The sequence below is a fragment of the Ursus americanus genome, chromosome 1 (genome assembly GCF_024610735.1).
Source record: "Ursus americanus isolate L20-20 chromosome 1, mUrsAme1.1.p, whole genome shotgun sequence".
NCBI classification, from domain to species: Eukaryota; Metazoa; Chordata; class Mammalia; order Carnivora; family Ursidae; genus Ursus; species Ursus americanus.
In genome coordinates, this window is record NC_142127.1 from 76,326,692 (window position 1) to 76,348,095 (window position 21,404).

The window sequence follows — 21,404 nt, forward strand, 5'->3', positions numbered from 1 at the left end:
AGGGAGGATGGGGATTGGCACAATGTGAGCTGGTATTTCCAAGCTTTTGTTCTCTGGCGGCTTTCCCTGGCGGTTTTCTGTGGCTCTTCTGAGAGAGCAGCTGTGGCCGAATCCTAGCCTCTGTCTCCGAACAGAGAGATCGCAGTCCACTCTCCACTGAGCTCTCTTGGCCTCTTTAACTCTGTTTCTCTCAGTGCTGCTAAACCCTGCAGCGTCCTGGGTTGTGTGTCCCACAGCCGCTCTCCCAGCCCTCACTACCAGGGCCCGCCCGTCTCTGTCCTTTGTGTTTTTAACACCGCCAGCTGCCCCTGGTTCCCGAGCGAGCTCCTGAGCCCCCTGTTTCAGTGTGGTTCGCCTGCACTCCGGAGTGCCGGTTTTCAGTCTGGTCGCATGTTCCCGAGCTCCCAGTATCAGTCTGGTTCCAGTCAGCGCTCCGGAGCTCCGGTTTTCAGTCAGGTCGCACGTGCGCTCCCGAGCTCTCAGTTTCAGTCTAGTTCTAGTGTGCGCTGCAGAGCTCCAGTTTTCAGTCTGGTCACATGCATGTTCCCAGGCTCACGGCTCTCTCGCGGGTGCCGGTCTGCGAGTCTGGCCCGCTCCCTAGTGCAGGTGGCTACCGCTTCCCGGCGCCCGAGCGCCTCGGCTCCCTCCCCCTTCCGCTTATCTTCCGATGTCTGTGTGCAGATTCATGGCTCCCCACTTCGTACCTCAATATTCAGCGCTAGAGATGTTCGTTTGTAAAGGTCCAGATGTATCTTCCTGCGTCTCAGGCTGATTCCGTGGGTTTTCAGGCTGGTCTGGTACCTATCCAGCTCGACTCAGGGGACCAGCTGAAAAAGGGGACCCCTACTCCTCTGCCATCTTTTCCCTCCCCCCCAATTTCCAGCTTTAAAGAAACTTTTAAGTACCTCGTAGAGACTGGAATTTGAGTTATTTCAATAGCTTTTTATAGTTAAGTTAAACAGGTAACTTTTACTTTGCCTTTTGTATTATGTTTATTAAAGATAGTTACTTCAGAGATAAAAAGCTGCTTCATTGTTATTAAATGTCCTCTGATCCCTTCCAGAAATAGTATATCTTTGCCGATACAGAGGTATTAATGAATAAGTGGGGTTTTTTTTCATGTTTTACTATTTTTCTAAACTTAAAATGATTTTAAGAGGATTTTGTTTTGCACTTAGTTTGCTACAGAACATGTTAGAATGGGCAGTCACAGAAAACAGAGAATCAAAAACGAATCCAGTAACTGCTGAAAATGCCTTTCGACTCATCCTGATCATACAGGACTTTCTGCAGTCAGTGGGGCTTGTTAATTCAAGCATGTGGACTGAGAAGGTGCAGTAATAACTCTTTGATATTATTTTTCTGGTAGTCAAGGACTTTATTCAACAAAGAAAAATTTGTACCCCCTCTTTTTAGAGCATTAATATTTAATCAGATACAACGCACATGGATAAAATGTGATAAATAGTTAACCGACTTTGTTAGCTATTACTAGGATAATTCTTTTGGCTTTTACCAATTGAACATTAAGCTAGTTTTGAAATATTTATGATGTGTATTACTGTCGGGGAAAACTCATCAGTAGATTTTAAAACAATGTTTTTATTTCTCAATTTTTCCTTTGTGATAGCTTTTAGACAATCTGATGCTGCTCTTCGATGGTCTGTCAGTTTGGTATTCTGAAGGTCAAGTATGGGCAAAACTTTCTCAAATTCAAATCCAGTTGCTTCTGGGATTCATTGGAAGGGGAAATTTGCAGGTTTGTCAATTCTTTTGCATTATTTTCTATACTTTGCATGCAGCATAGGAGTTATTTGTGTAATTAAATGACAATAAATTTTCAGTATTTAATTTTTTTATTAGTTCCAAAAATATGATTTTCCTCTAGTTTCAGTTTTGTTAATCAGAAAGAGGCTTCAGAGGCAGCTCATTGATTGTTTCTTCCTGATGTATATGACTCAGTATAATTTTAAGTTTTCCTTTTAAAGGATTTATGCATAGCTTATACAAAGCGGCATTACTCATATTATCTATATTTAATGTAGCTAAGAGGTAAACAGCCTGCCTAGCCTCTTTATACATATTTTTATACATGTGCAGTTATAAGGCTTATATTTTTAGGAAAATTATTTTTTTGTTTCTTCCAAAATCTTTTTCTATTTATTAATCCATAGTTTTGTATTATATCTCATATCTTTTAATTCATCAAACACTGAATACCTACCAAGTATGAGCATTGTGCTAGGTTTTCAAAACATAGATAAATAAAATAATGGACCCAAGGAATATTAATTATTTCTATTTTTAATTAAAAATTTTAAAGGTTGGAGAAGTTCCACGTGAATTTTAGTCTGTCGTCTTTCTATTTACATTGGAGAATGTGACTGTATTAATCATAATATGTATCCCATTGCTATTTACGTGGCCCTTTTTATTTTCTTTTGATACTGGAATTTTAAATTTTTTTTTTTTTTTTTAAGATTTTATTTATTTATTCGACAGAGATAGAGACAGCCAGCGAGAGAGGGAACACAAGCAGGGGGAGTGGGAGAGGAAGAAGCAGGCTCATAGCAGAGGAGCCTGATGTGGGGCTCGATCCCATAACGCCAGGATCACGCCCTGAGCCGAAGGCAGACGCTTAACCGCTGTGCCACCCAGGCGCCCCTTGATACTGGAATTTTAACAAGGGGATAGGAGTGGGGATGGTTTCTAATATATATAAACTTACCGTAATGTTGATGAGAACATGGAGAGATTAAAATTCCATAAGGTTACCATATTTGTGAAAGGCCATAGTTTTTAATAGTTTTTGGTTTTGGTTTTGGTTTTTTTAAGATTTTTATTTATTTATTTGACAGAGAGACACAGCAAGAGAGGGAGCACAAGCAGAGGGAGCGACAGGCAGAGGCAGAGGGACAGGGAGAAGCAGGCTTCCCGCTGAGCAGGGAGCCTGATGTGGGGCTTGATCCCAGGACCTTGGGATCATGACCTGAGCCGAAGGCAGACGCTTCTCGACTGAGCCACCCAGGCTCCCCTCAATAGTTTTCTTTTTTCCTAATTGTAAAAGTAACACATGCTCATTGTGGAAAATACACAAAAACATAAAGAGAAGAAAATAAATCCATCATCCCATAGCCCAAGAAGAAGTAACTGTCAGTATTTTTCTATACCTATATCTTTTTCAGATGATTGAAATCCTCACATATTTTGATAATATGATGATATGAATAGTAATATGTTACTAACTTTTTAAACATATGGGTTTTTTTCTTAATCATAGAAGTAACAGATATTCATTGTAAAAACATGGAAAATGCATAAAAGCTAAAATAAGATGGGCTTTCTGATACATGGATGGTGGAAGCTTGAATTGTGCAGCCATTAAAATGCAATTAGGTACTTTAAAAAATGGTCACACTCTGTCTAGTAATTCTACTCTAAATCTGTATCCTCAGATAATAATCCAAAATACCAGACAGCCTTTGTATACATAGATGTTCGTGGTAGTTTTTCTATTTTTCTCTACCTAGAAGTAGAATGAGGATAGCTTTTGGGGCTTTTTCATTAATATTAGCCTGATGGCTGTTAAAGCAGTTGCAGTCAGCATGCCAGGTATTTATTTTAGATATGAGGACTCTCCCCCCCCTCTAGTCACGCTCAGTGTTTATCTTTGATGAAATTTCCATAAATAAAATATGTTTGTTTAGTTTGTCCACCATTAAATATCTAATGTCTGTCCCATAGTAGGGCTCTATAAATACTTGTTAAATAAAGAGTCAAATGGGCACATGCACCCCAATGTTTACAGCAGCAATGTTCAAAATAGCCAAAATATGTAAACAGCCCAGATGTCCATCGACAGATGAGAGGATAAAGGTGATGTGGTATATATGTATGTACAATACACACACACACATACACACACACACACACACACACACACACACACACACACAGAGGAATATTACTGAGCCATCAAATAGAATGAAGTCTTGCCATTAGCTACAGGGTGGATGGAACTAGAAGGTACTATGCTAAGCGAAATACGTCAGTTAGAGAAAGACAAATACCATATGATTTCACTCATATGTGGAATTTAAGAAACAAAACAGATGAACATAGGAGAAGGGAAGGAAAAATAAAGTAAGATGATGACAGAGAGGGAGGCAAACCATAAAAGACTCTTAACTATAAGAAACACACTGAGGGTTTCTGGAGGGGAGGTGTGTGGGGGATGGGGTAATTGGGTGATGGGCAATAAGGAAGGCACTTGAAGTGATGAGAACTGGATGTTGTATGCAACTAATGAATTACTAAATTCTACCTCTGAAACTAATAATACAGTATGTGTTAATTAAATTGAACTTAAATTTAAAAAAACCTGAAGGCAAAACATAAATTAATAGAGTACAGAACCTATAGATATCTTGTTTACCAGTAGTTAGTAACCTAAAACATTTTTTACTAACTAGTTGTTTAATTTTATTTTCTCGGGAATAAAAGCATAAAAGGCTGGGAAAGCAAATTCTTCCCTTAAAGGGGTTATAGTAGAGCTTCTTTGCCAATCTGGCTACAAATTTTTGTTTCGCTCATACTTATTAGTTAATTGCCAGCATGTAAGTATTAGGAGATGTCACATAAATGTCAACATTTCCTAGCTTGTCTCTAAAGCAAGACTAGGTGGTTGTTGATTTATTTAGTGAGCATGTGGTGTCCATTTTGTCCCCAGTTGTCTTAGTTCTGCCAGTGATGAGAATATGAAATCACCAGGAGGAGCTTTTATAAAAATGCCTTTGAGGGGCATCACCCTTAGTAATTATATGAGAATGGAGGAACTAGGGCATTGGTATTTTTTGTAATTTCTCAGGTGACCCTAATTCAGTACTCTTTATCGGGGGGGGGGTCATATATATCTGGATGTAGAGTGTGTGTGTGTATCCAAAATTAAGACAGTGGTCAAATTATCCTGTATTCATTAAAAGTATCTTTATAATTTTTTTAATAATAATATTTTTTATTATATTATGTTAGTCACCATACAGTACATCCCTGATTTTTGATGTAAAGTTCCATGATTCATTAGTTGTGTATAACACCCAGTGCACCATGCAATACGTGCCCTCCTTACTACCCATCACCAGCCTATCCCATTCCCCCACCCCCTCCCCTCTGAAGCCCTCAGTTTGTTTCCCAGAGTCCATAGTCTCTCATGGTTCATTCCCCCTTCTGTTTACCCCCCCTTTCTTTATCCCTTTCTTCTACCGATCTTCCTACTTCTTATGTTCCATGAATGAGTGAAACCGTATGATAATTGTCTTTCTCTGCTTGACTGATTTTACTTAGCATTATCTCCTCCAGTGCTGTCCATGTTGCAGCAAATGTTGAGAAATCGTTCTTTTTGATGGCTGAGTAATTGTATATACTCATTGTATATATGGACCACATCTTCTTTTTTTTTTTAAAGATTTTATTTATTTATTCGACAGAGATAGAGACAGCCAGCGAGAGAGGGAACACAAGCAGGGGGAGTGGTAGAGGAAGAAGCAGGCTCATAGCAGAGGAGCCTGATGTGGGGCTCGATCCCACAACGCCAGGATCACGCCCTGAGCCGAAGGCAAACGCCTAACCGCTGTGCCACCCAGGCGCCCCTGGACCACATCTTCTTAATCCAGTCATCTGCTGAAGGGCATCTTGGCTCCTTCCATCCTTTAGCTATTGTGGAATGCTGCTATGAACATTGGGGTGCATATGGCCCTTCTCTTCACTACATCTGTATCTTTGGGGTAAATACCCAGTAGTGCAATTGCTGGATCATAGGGTAGCTCAATTTTTAACTTTTTAAAGGACCTCCACACTATTTTCCAGAGTGGCTGTACCAACTTGCATTCCCACCAACAATGAGGGAGGGATCCCCTTTCTCCACATCCTCTCCAACAATTGTTGTTTCTTGTCTTGTCCATTTTTGCCATTCTAACTGGCGTAAGGTGGTATCTCAATGTGGTTTTGATTTGAATTTCCCTGATGGCTAATGATTTCGAACATTTTTTTCATGTGTCTGTTAGCCATTTGTATGTCTCCATTGGAAAAGTGTCTGTTCATATAATTTTAAATAAATTCATAAGCTTATAGTGTATTTAATACCATGATATTAAGTTAAAAACAGACCACTAGATATTCAACTTTTTATGTAAACAGTATTTTATTTTATTTATTTTTTAATAATAATTTTTTATTATGTTAGTCATCATGTAAACAGTATTTTAAAAAACACGTAGCAAAGGGGCGCCTGGGTGACTCAGTCGTTAAGCATCTGCCTTCGGCTCAGGGCGTGATCCCGGCGTTATGGGATCAAGCCCCGCATCAGGGGGCTTGAAAAACCACACACACACACACATAGCAAAAAAGTCCAGAAGTATTAGCACTGGCATTTCCTGGATGATGAGATTTTATGTCCTTTTTTCTTATATTTGTTGGTCTCTATTAGAATTAAGTTGTAGTCACAAAGACTAAAGTGAAGAATTGGGGAAAGTCTGAGGAGAGTAGAAAAGTTTCACAGTAGAAGCTTAAGTTAGAAGTAGGAAAGTTAAAGTCTTGAGCCATCTTAGATATTGTTTCCTCCAGTGCTGTTTGCCTCTTTAAGGCTTGTGTGAAAAGACTGCCTAAGGTCTTTTATTGTCTTGGCCTGCAAAGACCTGTGCATACAGCTCAGACTAGCGTTTGAAACAAATACAATCATGAAGTGATGCCAGATTCTGATACTTTCCTCTTTTCTCTTGCTGTTCTTCATTTTGGAAGTAATAAGATCCAACATTGAAATATAGTGTTAAGTGAGGAGATAATTATCATCTGCCCTACCATTGTTTTATGGCTTAGATCTAGCGTTGACAGAAAGAGGCCCCATTTATGACCTAATTTTTAACCTTCCCGTGTTGGGGTTAAGGCCAATGTTTAATAGTAATATAGAGGATTCCTTTGCCGGGGCTTATTAGTATATATATTTTCCTTGGGAAGTTTAAGAGTAGTGACATTTCTGTCAAGAACTCAGTCTCCCTTGTACCTATCCTTTATGTATCATAATGCTTTGATTCCAAATAACAGAAGCATCAACCCAAATTGACTGAGTTTAGGAGATTTATTGGCTCTTATAATAGAAAATTCTGTAGTTCAATTTAAGGCATGATTTTTAATCAAGGCTTCAGTTCCATTTATTTCCTGTTTTCACAGCACTCCTTTCCCTCATGTGTCAGCTTGTCTTAAGCTGGCTGCCCTTGTCACAAAATGCCTGCCAATAGTAGTTGGTGCTACGTGCTTCCTCATTTATATCCAATAGAGAGTGCTTCTGGGGCACCTGGGTGGTTCAGTTGGTTATGTGTCTGCCTTTGGCTCAGGTCATGATCTCAGAGTCCTAGAATGGAGCCCCTGCTCATCAGGGAATCTGCTTCTCCCTCTCCCTCTGCCTCGCCCCTGCCCGCCCCCAACTTGTGCTCTCTCTCTCTCTCGAGTAAATAGAATCTTTAAAAAAAAAGAGTGCTTCTTCCTACCGTCACTGTTCTTCATGGATCTCTTTTGTTTCTGCATATCTTAAAGAGACACTAGATGTCTTTGTTATGAACTATCTTTTTGAGGATGCAGGTATAGTGAACAACTTTGGAAGACAGAGATTCTGTCTCCAGAGCAAAAGGCAGGTTTGTTTACTGTCCAGTATAATAAAGGTAGTGTCTCCCTCCAAGGCAAAGTTCAGGCTAACTTACTCCCTGGTATAGAAGATTTAGGTTCCTTATGCTTGGGGTTCCTCCCCTATACTGCAGCCACTGGGTGTGCATGCATCATCTAGTCCTGTTCATCTCTCACCATGGGAGTAGCAGTTCAGGGAACCAGGGAAAACACTGATATTCTGATATTCTGGCTGTTGGGACTGCTGTAGGTCTTGGTCTCTGAACCAGGAGTCTCATATCTTCTGCCAGCATCTATGAAACTGTGGCAGGCTAACTTGTTAGGTTGGAGGTAAGGCAAAATCTGAGACCTTTCACAGTTCTTGACAGTTATTACGTAAAAATCCTGAACTTGAACTGGTAAGGCCATCCCCAAATGAATCGCTCTGACAAAAGCAGCGACATGAGTTGACTGAAAGATAAATTATCTGAACCACTCACTGTGGAAAGTGGTTGGATATTCTTATATCTTTTAGGACCTATTGTTGGAACTAGAGATGGAATCATTCCCCTATCCTTACAGACTATAAGAAGGAGTGGAATGGGGGCGCCTGGGTGGCGCAGTCGTTAAGCGTCTGCCTTCGGCTCAGGGCGTGATCCCGGCATTCCAGGATCGAGTCCCACATCGGGCTCCTCCGCTGGGAGCCTGCTTCTTCCTCTCTCACTCCCCTGCTGTGTTCTCTCTCTCGCTAGCTGTCTCTCATAAATAAAATCTTTAAAAAAAAAAAAAAAAGAAGAAGGAGTGGAATGGATGTTGGGGTGATTAATTTTCCACTACACCTTTTCTGTATATTCTGCTTTTATAATTTATTTAAAAAAAAAAAAACTTCAGGAAGAGCTAGAAAACTTTTGCTAAATATCTGCTTTATTTTGTTCTTTCTCACCTATTCTGTTTTCTCAGGTTTGTGCAATGGCATCAGCTAAGCTAAACACCCTTCTTCAAACCAAAGTGATTGAAAATCAGGATGAAGCATGTTACATTTTAGGAAAGCTGGAACATGTTCTAAGTCAGTCAATCAAGGAACAGACTGAAATCTACTCATTTCTGATTCCCCTGGTCCGTACCCTGGTTTCCAAAATCTATGAGCTTCTCTTCATGAACTTGCACCTGCCTTCTTTACCTTTTACCAATGGTAGCTCTTCATTTTTTGAAGATTTTCAAGAATATTGCAGTTCAAATGAATGGCAAGTTTACATCGAAAAATATGTAAGTTTTATCTATTTTGAGTGAAATTTTTCTAAGTTGTCATTTTTATAGATGTCTATGTTAAATTTTCTGTGTGTATATATATTTATAAGATCGTGCCTTACATGAAGCAGTATGAAACCCATACATTTTATGAGGGTCATGAGGACATGGCACTTTATTGGAAGAATTGTTATGAAGCCTTAATGGTGAATATGCATAAACGAGACCGGGAAGGAGGAGAAAGCAAGCTTAAATTTCAGGTAAAAATTATTAAAAGTTTTTAGTATGTAGTTTTTTTTTTATGTTGGTTTCAAGCATTTAGTATTCAAATAAGAGTAAAAACAAGTCTGAACTCTGAAAATAAATGGTCTTTCCTGCTGTTTGAAAATTATTTCAGAATTGAGGGCGCCTGGGTGGCTCAGTAGGTTAAGCATCTGCCTTCAGCTCTAGTCATGATCCCTGGTCCTGGGATCAAGTCCTGCATCAGACTCCATGTTCAGCGGGGAGTCTGCTTCTCCCTCTGCCCCTCCCCCCTGCTTGTGATCTCTCTCTCTGATAAATAAATAAAATCTTAAAATTATTTCAGAATTGAAAGAAAAAGACTAATCAGTAACAATTAAAAAGTTAATGTCAAAATGTTCTATGCATAGTTGATACATAAAAAGTCTGTTAAGCTGATAGTGTACATATCTCTAAGGAGGCTGGGTATATATCAGTGGTTAGAGAATATTTATAGCACTAAATACTTGCTTTAGAAAAGAAGAAAGACCTCAAACTAATAATTTAAGTTTCTACCTTAAACTAGAGAAAAAAAGCTAAACTAGTTTCCAGATAAGAACCTAACAAAAATAAGAGCAGAAATCAGTGAAATTGAAAGCAGGAAAACAATAGAGAAAATAAATAAAACTAAAATCTAGTTCTTTAAAATGTCAGTAAAATTGGGGTGTCTGGGTGGTACAGTTGGTTAAGCATCTGATTCTTGGTTTCAGCTCAGGTTGTGATCTCAGGGGTTGTAAGATTGAGCCCTGCGTTGGGCTCCGTGCTCAGCGTGGAGTCTACTTGAGACTCTCACCCTCTCCCGCTGCCCCTCCCCTGCACTCTTTCTCTCTAGACTCTCAAATAAATAAATATATCTTTTTGGAATGTCAGTAAAATTGATAAACTTCTAGCCCGATTGACGAAGCAAAAAAAGAAAGTGAAAAATTACCATTACCAGGAATGACGGAGATATCACCACTGACTCCATAGACATCAACATGGTAATAAGAGACTGCCACAAACCAATCTATTCATATAAATAAGATGACTTAAATGGATCCATTTCTTGACAAATATAAATTTCCAAAACTAATTCAATAATAAAGTGATACCTGGATAGTCTTATCTATTAAGGAAATTGAATTTATAGTTTAAAAATCTTCCAGGGTGCCTGGGTGGCTCAGTCAGTTAAGTGTCTGCTTTCGGCTCAGGTCATGATGCCAGGGTCCTGGGTTGAGCCCCACATCGGGCTTCCTGCTCAACGGGTAGTGTGCTTGTCCCTCTCTCTCTGATTCTGCCTCCACTCATGCTTTCTCTTTCTCTCTCCAATAAATAAATAAAATCTTTAAATAAATAAATAAGTACCTTCCAAAAGGGAAAACTCCAGGCCCAAGTGGTTTCACTGGTGAATTCTAATGAACATTTAATGGGGAAATAACACCAATTCCTCATAATCTCTTCAGAAAACAGAAAAGTGAAATCACTTCCCAACTCATTATATGAAAGCAATGTTATCCTATTATTGAAACCATATAAAAATAGTGCAAGAATACACGTGAAACTCTTACAACACTTTATATTAATTATACTGGTTAAAAATCACAAAAGTAGTACAAGAAAATTATAATATTTCTTAGGAACATAGATGCAAACCAGGTCCAGCAATATATAAAAAAAATAACACATTACACCAGGGAGTTTATCCTGGGAATGCAAGATTGCTTCAACATTTGATAATTAATCAATATAATGGTAGTGGACCAAATTCATATTTATTAAAATGAAACTAAATGATCATATTCATAGATGCAGAAAAAGCATTTGACAAAATTCAACATCCATTTTATGATCAAAGTTTTCAGCAAACTAGAAATAGAAATAGAATCTCTCCAAAAATCCTACAACCAGCTTCATATTTAAAGATGGTAAACTGGGGGTGCCTGGGTGGTACAGTCAGTTAAGTGTCTGACTCTTGATTTCCACTCAGGTCATGATTTCAGGGTCATGGGATCAAGCCCCACGTCAGGCTCAGCATGGAGTCTGCTTAAGATTCTCTCCTTCTGCTCCTCCCACCCCCTGCGCTCTTGCTCTCTCTCCAGTCAATCAATCAATCTTTACTGGGGAAAAAAGATGGAAAATTGAGTGCTTTTCTTGTAAGAAGAGAACTAGGTGAGAATGTCCACTCTCTGTAGTCCCCTAGTCACTAGTCTTAGCTTTTCTTGTAAGAAGAGAACTAGGTGAGAATGTCCACTCTCACTAGTCCTCTAGTCACTAGTCTTAGCAAATGCATTGAGAATAGAAAAAGAGGGGCGCCTAGGTGGCTCAGTCTATTGAGTGTCTGACTCTTGGTTTCCAATCAGGTTGTGATCTCAGGGTCATGGGATTGAGCCCTGTGTCAGGCTCAGCACAGGGTCTGCTTGGATTTTCCTCTCCCTCTCCCTTTGCCCCTCCCCCTGCTTGCATTATGCTTTCTTTCTCTCAAGTAAATAGATCTTTAAAAAAAAATAGAAAAAGAAATAAAAGTCATTTACTTTGGGAAGAAAAATAAAACTATTTGCAGATAATATGATTATATAGATAATCCTAATGAATTTACCAAAAATCTCTTGTGATTAATGAGTTTAGCAACACTGCAGGACACAAGATCAGTACACAAAATTTAATCATATTTCTGTATACTAACAACGAACAATTGGAAACTGAAATTTTGAAAAAGCACTGTTTACAATAATTCTAAAAAGAACAAAATACTCAGATATCAATCTAACAAAATATGTACAGGATCTAAAAACAAGCATGATGAAACAAAGATGACCAAATAAAAATACATTTATTCCATAAAATGATATAAAAAGCAACCTTTGTAATCCACCAGTATTAACATTTTCGTATATATCTTTCCTGATTTTTATGTATGTATTTGGTTAAACCAAAATGGCAGTTTTCATTTGCTACTCCTTTTCTTGAAATGTACTGTGGGGGCATCTGGGTGACTCAGTCAGTTAAGCATCTGCCTTTGGCTCAGGTCATGATCCCAGGGTCCTGGGGTCGAGTCCCACATCCGCCTCCTTGCTCAGTGGGGAGCCTGCCCCCTGCTTGTGCTCGCTCACACTCTCATGCTCTCTCTCTCTGACAAATAAATAAAATCTTTAAAAAACAAAACTATTATATTGCCCTCATAGAAGTTCTGTCAATTTCTATTCTAGTCAACACTTTCTTTGTAACTTCACTCTTAGCTTTTCTAGGTAAACCGAACCCTAAAATATTCTTATTGCTTGAACTTCACCAACTGCAAAATTGGTGTTTAATTATTGTGGAGCTGTCGTGATTTCTTCAGTTTTCTTAGCAATGATCTGTGTTAAATATTTGATAACCCCAAATCATTGATTTCCCAAAGTTCTAGTAATAATTATAATAACAATTACAGTAATAACAGCTACATTTTACTGAGAGCTCACTACTTTTCTGGCACTGTATTAAGCACTATAAATCTTAATCTTTTTTGATGACAATTATTGTCAATGTTGTCTTAGAGATGAGGATACTGGGCGTCAGAGAATTAAATAGCTAAGATTTGTACCGAGGCCTAACTCCAGAGTTATATTCTTTCTTTCTTTCTTTCTTTCTTTCTTTCTTTCTTTCTTTCTTTCTTTCTTTCTTTCTTTCTTTCTTTCTTTCTACGATTTTCTGTATTTATTTGAGAGAGAGAGAGCATGCACACACAAGCTGGGGGTAGGGGCAGAGGGAAAAGGAGATGCAGACTCCCCGCTGAGCCCAATGTGGGGCTGATGCCAGGACCCCAAGATCAAGATCATGATCTGAACCGAAGGCAGGCACTTAACCAATTGAGCCCTCCAGGTGCCCCCAGAGTTATATTCTTAACCACGCTCTGCTGTACTGCCTCTCTAAAAGATGTCTTTTAAATCCATGTCTTTAATTGTTTTCAGTGTAATTTGGTATTGATTTTTGGAAACAAATTAATGCCATTAGTTTATATCCTGATAGATGAATATCAGTGTGAGTCAGATAAGTCAGTCTTACCACTTGTCTTTTTGAAAACTGAAAAACTTTAATTTTAGGGCTTAGAGTTATATCTGATAGAACCTATTATCAGGGTCTATTTTATCTTGAAAACTGGAATAAGTATGTGAATTTATTTGCTGATAACTAGGATGTTATTAAAAGAGCAGCAGTCCAAATGATGAAATTTTTCGTTGTGAGAGATTTGCCCCTGTAGTTTTCTTTTGTCTTTGGCATTGCCTTTCAGGTCCCCAGTAGTAGTATGGATGTGGTTACTCTTCTATCTACTTTATTTAAGCATGAGTCTCATTCCATTGCCTTAAAAACCAAAGCATCCCAAAGGAAGATCATTTTATTTGACTGTATGAGGTTAATAATTCTGAGTTTCAAAATCCTCTATTGAGGTACATTATATTTTTGAAGTTCAAGTTTTACAAAATACGGATAGATTATAGTTAGAATCATATGCTTCATTGAAGAAGTTATTCTAATGGAACAAGAAAATACTGTTGATTACCAGCCTCTTTCCTCTAGTGCATGATTTTATTGGGTTAAATTTTTAAAATTATTTAATATATGATTCAGTGCTATTATTTATTGTTGTTTCAGGAGTTTTTTGTGGAACCATTTAGTAGAAAAGCACGCCAAGAGAACTTGAGGTATAATAATACACTTAAACAACTTAGCAGTCAACAGTTAATCACTCTGAGACGCTGGAAGGCAGTACAGCTCTATCTTACATCTGAAAGGGGACCTTGGGCTGAAAGGTAGGAAGATATTATTTATTAAATACCCTTTCTTCTTTAGAACTCCCGCCTAGAACTTTTTGAGCCAGTGACCCCCTCCAATCCAATATTTTAACATTCAACTTATAAAAAATGGCTTTTAATTAGTTTGTCTTTTTGTGGATTACAGGTCTGGGATGTTTAGAGCTTTGTATATGTTTTTCACCATGGAGTTATTTCCCTTCCTTTTACCCTGTGATGTAGAATTTAAAATGTCTTGAATCTGTCTTCCTGATACTGCCTCTTTGAGTTAGAGTTAATGATGTTATATGTTTCAGTATTTTACAGTTTATTTACTTGATCCTAAGTCTCACATGTGTTTTACTGAATTTTATATATATTTATATATATATATTAAAATAATGTAATATATAATATATATATTATACCCCTTTTATTGTGGTAAAATATGCATAATATAAACTTTACCATTTTAGCCATTTAAAAATATACAATTTAGTGACATTAAGTACATTCATAATGTGCAATCATTACCACTTTCCAGCTTCAGAACATTTTCATTACTGCAAAAAGAAACCCTGTACCCATTAGGCAATCACTCTCTATTCCTTTACCCAGCCCCTGGCAACCACCAATCCACTTTCTGTCTCTATGAATTTGCCTGTTCTTGATATTTTATATAAATGGAGTCATACAATATGTGGCCTTACCCCTTTCACTTAGCATTATGTTTTCATTATATTGTAGCATGTATCAGTACTTCTTTTTTAATGGCCTCATAATATTCCATTGTGTAGATATACCACATTTGTCTATTCATTCATCAGATGATAGACATTTGGGTTGTTTTCCTTATGGCTATTGTAAATAGTACTGCTATGAACATTTGTGAGCAAGTGTTTGTTTTAATGTGTTTTTTTAATTCTTTTTTTTTAAAGATTTTATTTAGGAGAGAAAGCATGAGTGGGGTGAGGGGCAGAGGGAGAAGCAGGCTCCCTGTTGAACAGGGAGCCTAATGCGGGGCCAGGTCTTGGGGATCATGACCTGAGCCAAAGGCAGATGCTTAACTGATTGAGCCACCCAGGCACCCCTCAACATCTGGTTTTTAATTCTTTTAAGTATATACCTACAAGCAAAATTGCTAGATCCTGTGATAATCCAATGTCTAACTTACTGAGGAATTGCCAGTTTTCCACAGCAACTGCATCATTTAACATTCCCATCAGCATTGTTTGCGGGTTCTAGTTTCTCCACAACCTTATCAGTATTTATAAAATTTTTCTAATTTTTTAATTATGACTGTCCTAGTGGATGTGAAGTGGTATCTTATGATTTTGATTTGTATTTCCTAATGACCAATGACATTGAGTATCTTTTCATGTACTTGTTGGACATTCGTGTATCTTTTTTGAAGAAATGTCTCTTCAGGTTTTTTGCCCATTTTTAAATTGGATTGTTTGAATTTTGTGGTTGAGTTTCAAGACTTCTTTTTCTCAGTAATAGACCCTTATCAGATATATGATTTGTAAATATGTAAGTTGTCTTTTCACTTTCTTGATAGTAGCCTTTGGTATACAAATTTTTTTAAATTCAAAGCCCAATTTATCTCTTTTTTTCTTTTGTTGTTTATATTTTTGATGTAATATCTAAGAAACCTTTCCCAAATCCAAGGTCACAAAGATTTACTCCTGTCTTTTCTTCAAAGAGTTTCATCTCTTATATTTAGATCAATTATATTCTCTTTATTTGTAGTAAAATTATTTTATTTTGAACACTATATTAGAACAGATTCATTGTATAGCTAGTTAAGAACTTCCATTGAACAGTTTAAGAGTTAAAGATATTAAGCTTTAAGTGTGAAGATTTATGTTCAATTCTTATTTCTGATACCTGTAAACAACTTGGCATCTCAGGCAAATAATTTAGCCTGTCTTGGGTTCTGCATGTATGAACTGCAGCTATGCGTATCCACACTGGTTTTCTTTCAGGGTTGTTTGGGTCAAATGAGATAATGAATGTGAATGTTTTTATAAAATGGTGCTAAACAAATGTAAAATTCCTGTTACTTTCTTACTCTGTTTCAATCAACCAATCTTTTTAAATTCAAGCTAAGTAATTTTACTTGTTTACTTACGAATATTCATAGGAAACAAAATCCAATTCACTGGAAACTAGCTAATGTAGAAAATTTTTCCCGCATGAGACTTAAATTGGTGCCAAATTATAACTTCAAAACTCATGAAGACGCTAGTGCTTTGAGAGATAATCTAGGTGAGTTCCGATGCCTGTTTAATTATTTGTTGAAGATAGTGAGGGTATTGGTGGGTTGGTTATTGTTTTTATTAATTGTTTCAAAATTGCTAACTCATGAAGAAAGGGTAACATTTTATAATTATTTTGTTTTCAAAATAGATACTATTTACAAAGCTTTGTTGTACAGAAATTAGTTGATATTTAAATGGTTGTATATGTTAAATTCTGTTACCTTGGGCCTAAATCTAAGATGACTTCCTATATCATTTAATTTTATTTTTTCAAAGAAAAACATAATTTACAATCATAAAATTATACTGTATTTATGTGCAATGCACTGTCTCTTGTATCCATTATGGTACATTGAAACAATGGTTCTTTTCCTTTAATCTTCTGCTTACCATGAGGGAGGCTAATGTTAGATATATTTAGAATTCTTAGCAATCTTTAGATCTGTGTTTTATAACCTGTTCTTTTTAGACCTTTAGTATCTTAGATGGGCCAATGCCTTTTTCTAGAGAAAAGTGCAAAGACATATAGCTTAGCAGTATTTCGAAACAGATTTTAAAGAGTCTCTGCAACTCTTTAGGAAACCCTGCCTTTCTAACCATCTGAGTTTGTATCTCCCTTTTTGAAGACAGGTCTGTAAAATACCCAAAATATTTATTGTTGAGTCATTGGTCATGTGTATACTAAATTGCTTTATCATTATAGCCACCTTGTGTTCAATGACTAAGTTTTACATGAAATTCAAGTACCAGTTTTTTAATTTTTTTAAAGTTGCCTTGATATATTGGCCAATGCAGTTGATGCTATAAATTAATCAAGAGTGCTATCTGTGATGCCTGCCATTTACAGTCTTAAATCCTAAAATAAATCAGACACAGTAACTCATTTCCCTTAATACAAAATAATGGCCCTACCCATGAAAGAAACTTTTAGAGTATCTTATACAGGAAGTCTCTTGCAAATAGTTTGTTCTCCCTGTATGTATCTTGAGACAATTTTACTTTCTCTACTCCTTAAAATTTGATTATGCTTATCACTCAGCAAATATCTTTGGTGAATGACTTGAATCTAGTAATACTTAAAGAATAGTGTCCCCTATTTTTTCTCTTTTTTGCCAAGAAATCCCCCCCAGGAAATTTCCTGTTCCTCTTCCTCTCTTCACCCTTTTATACAGGTACACAGATTTAATTTTATGTCCCTTCTTCTTGGTTTTAATTAAGTCCAGGAAACCTTGTGTTCTTTCTTTTTTTTTCATTTCTCAGTTTTTCTCCTTACCTGGCTTTCAGATATACCCCAAGTATAATAGTGACAATGAGGTAGTACAGAAGAAACAAAGATTCATACGTTTTAAAGTGAAATTGTAAATAGTACAAAACCAGTGTCATCAATCTCTAAAGCTCTTTAAAGTTCCCTGAAGTATACTTGAGAATTAAGTGTAAAATGTTCTACCAACTCCTTATTTTTGTCTATAAGTATTTTCACCAGCTGCCAGAATTCATGGTATTTTTAAAATATTTTTTTACTTTGTTTTGTTTCACATACTCCAATACTGCTTTGTAAGCATCCCATTGCAATTGTACAGAATAGTTTTTACATTGTGGGCTAAACTGCAAACTTAACCATTATCTGTAACATTTGTGATGGGAAATTTATTGTGAATTAAACAAGTGATTTGTGAAGTATCTTTTGGAATACAACCACTTATAAATTATGGAATTTAAATAACTAGAAATAAAGTATATTCTTAAATATATCATTAAAAATATTTGGTTTTAGAGAAAAAAAATTTTTTGGTTTTTTTTTGTTTGTTTTTGTTTTTTGGGGGGGTATGTGTTTTTGTTTTGGAGAAATTTTTTTGTCCATACTTCTGCATTAGAAATACTCTTTCTTGAGTATTTACAACCACTTATTTTTAGTCCTTACACTGTTTCTATTGTCTGTGAACTTTGGTAGTAATCCTTCTCTTTAAGTATATATTTTCTTCTAGCACTGGTGCTTAACTTCCTAGTTTTCTTTTTAAAGATTTTTATTTATTTGAGAGTGAGAAGGAGAGAGAGCACAAGTGGGGTGAGGGACAGAGCAAGAAGCAGACTCTGCTGAGCAGGGAGCCTGATGCGGGGCTCGATCCCAGCACCCTGGGATCATGACCAGAGTCAAAAGCAAATGCCAAACTGACTGAACCACCCAGGCGCCCCTAACCTCCTAGTTTTCTTACCAATTTTATCTTCTTTTCTTGGTCACCTTTTAAATGATCATGTTCCCAGATCCATACCTAGCCATTTTGCCTTTACCTACACTTTCTGTGAAGTGGTGATTTCATGACTTCATTTCATATATATATTTGAAATGATGCTTTCTCACCTGTATTTCTAATTCTTACCTGCCTTTTGAACTTTACACCAAGGTTTCTAATTGACTGTCTGTTGGGATACCTCTTCCATAGAAGCCTCCATATAAAATTTCTGAAACTTAATTCATTATCTTTTCTCATTTGTCTACTCCTCACCCTAGACTCTGCTTTTCTTATATCTTGGGTTGTAGTTTTACTTTCTCCGTCTGTTAGTTACTCAGAATCATTAATGTTAGTCATGAGTCTATCCTCATCCCTCCTAATCCCCTACACTAATAGCTTTTTAGGTACAATGTCCTGTTAATTCTCCCTTACATATCTTTTGAATGTTTTTCCTTATTTCATTCCCTTTGCTTTTGCCATGGCTTAGCTTGGTGCTACCCTTTCCCAAACTTTAACAGTAGTTTCCCAGCTGGCCTCTTTGCCTGACGTGTTCCCATCTTCATTTTATTCACCAATCTTTCTTTAAAAAAAAAAAAAAAAGATTTTATTTATTTATTTGAGAGAGAGAGAGAGTGCACGAGCAGGGGAGAGCAGCAAAGGGAGAGGGAGGAGCAGTCTCCCCACTGAGCAGGGGGTCTGCCCTGGGGCTCCATGACCTGAGCTGAAGGCAGATGCTTAACCGACTGAGCCACCCAGGTGCCCCTTATTCACGACACCTATCTCATCAAATTTTTAACTTACACTCTTAATGGAGTAGTGTCATTTATCTACATAAAGTCTGTTTTCTATTTCTCTCAGATTGTCTAGATTCCTTATTTTCAGTTTTCATTGCATATTCTCATTTGCTTTGTTTAATTAAATGTTTAACAGTAAATTTTGCCATATGAAATAAATTAGACCACATGAAGAAACATATTCAGTAAAAATAGTTACTTGTTCTAGGAAAAGTATGACACAATACTTCCTAGGTAGAGACAAAGGTGTGACCAAAGGAGATTTACTTAGAAAATGCAACTGTACATTATGTTGATTCATTTTTTATGTCTGAGCAATGATACCATTTGAGAAACTAAGGGAGGATTTGTCATCTTTATAATGTTTTATTATTTAGGGTCTTTTTGTTTTCTTCTTTCTTATTAGAGAGGGAGGGGTGAGGGGCAGAGGAAGAGAGCGAATCTTAACTAGGCTTCACACCCAGCACAGAGCCTGATGCAGGGCTTGATCTCACAACCCTGAGATCATGATCTGAGCTGAAACCAAGAGTTGGACACTTAACCGAATTAGTCACCCAGACATCCGTATAATGTTTTGTTATTTAGTATGAATTATTTTTATTTCCCACAACTGAAAGATATATAAATTTTTCCCAGTCCTACCTATAAATTATGCAGTTATTTTTATTACTGTTCTTATGTCACTCAGGTAATTGAGAAGTGAATGTATAATAATGATAGCTGCCATTTATTTTATACATACTGTGATGTGATGTATTTCCATTTCACAGTTAAGAAAACAAATTCAGAGGGGTCACCTAGTTAATAAATGGCAGAACAGAATTTGAATTTAAGTTTACCACTTCACAGCCTTTGTTCTTCCCATTACACTAGCCCTGCCCTCTTACAAACTGTATAGTTTATAAAATGCATTACATTTATCCAGAATTACTTATTAAATTTCATGTGCTCCAGAAAAAAAAAAAAAACTTCAGCTCTTGGATTATGTATTCTCTTCCAATTAAAGATAATTTGTTATCGTCTTTCTTAATATTTCCTTGGTACAAATAACAAAGTAAAAATAGTTCTATTAAATCCACACAGTGAGAATAATTCTTTCTGTGACTTACTGGCATGCTTTAGAATTAAAGAGATTACTTGGCCCATTTTGAAATATAAATAATACCATCATTAAAATAGATAACATTTTTAAACATTTATTCCTTTTATTATACATGTAATAGTTTTTAAGATCACAAACAAGCTAGATTACTCTAAATCATGTATAAAAACTTTTCTGTAGTAAATTGCTTTTTTTTTTTTTAAACATTTATTTGAGAGAGTGCACATGAGCGGGGGTGAAGGTGTGATGAGCAGAGAGAGAATCCCAAGCACAGAGCCCCACACAGTGCTCAATCCCACAACCCCACCTGAGCTGACACCAAGTCAGATATGCATCATAACCAACTGAGTCACCCAGAGGCCCTGTAAATTGCTTTTTTATCTTAGAAAACTTTAAGTCCTTCTTAGTTTTTTTCCAGTTTTATTAAGAAATAATTGACATAAAATACTGTGTAAGGTGTAGAGCGTAATGACTTGAGATATGCACATATTGAAAAATGATTACAGCGATGTACAGTTAACATCCATCACATCATATAGTTACAAATTTTTTTTTCCCTTATGATGAGAACTTTTAGAATCTACTCTCTTAACAACTTTCAGATATGCCATATAGCATTGTTAACTAGTCATCATGCACATTACATCCCCAATACTTAATTATCTTACAGCTGGAAGTTCATACCTTTTGACTTCCTTCACCCAATTCCCCTACCATTCTCCTTTACTTAAAATACACATTATTATTATTACTATTATTATTATTATTATTATTATTATTATTATGTATTTGACAGAAATGACAGAAGGACTGTAATAAGATTATTTTTTTACTGTGTTTAATAGATATTTTGTATTTATTTAAACAGGTGTACAACATTCACAGCCTTCCAGTGATTCATTGCTTTTGGAAGTAGTGAAACAAGTAAAAGTTAGCAATATGGAGGAGGATAAATTAGACCTTCCTGAAGAAGACTTAACAGCCAGAGTAAATATGTATGTATAGGTATTTGAATGAATTAAAGATTATTTTGTTGTGAAAAATGGGGTTATAAAATTGTGGAAGATATTTGTTCGTAATCCTAAGTA

General features: G+C 36.5%; 1 protein-coding gene across 10 annotated transcripts in view; it reads left to right on the forward strand.

The window, feature by feature from the left end:
- Positions 1–21,404, forward strand: part of NBEAL1 (neurobeachin like 1) — a 237,965-nt gene that overhangs the window by 144,624 nt on the left and 71,937 nt on the right. For all 10 annotated transcript variants that reach the window (XM_087862767.1, XM_087862763.1, XM_087862760.1 and 7 more), the window contains 7 exons: positions 1,179–1,332; positions 1,631–1,759; positions 8,614–8,919; positions 9,012–9,161; positions 13,789–13,946; positions 16,072–16,196; positions 21,185–21,311. In XM_087862767.1, the coding sequence (XP_087718893.1) occupies positions 1,179–1,332; positions 1,631–1,759; positions 8,614–8,919; positions 9,012–9,161; positions 13,789–13,946; positions 16,072–16,196; positions 21,185–21,311 (1,149 nt within the window). The remainder of the gene's footprint in view (positions 1–1,178; positions 1,333–1,630; positions 1,760–8,613; positions 8,920–9,011; positions 9,162–13,788; positions 13,947–16,071; positions 16,197–21,184; positions 21,312–21,404) is intronic.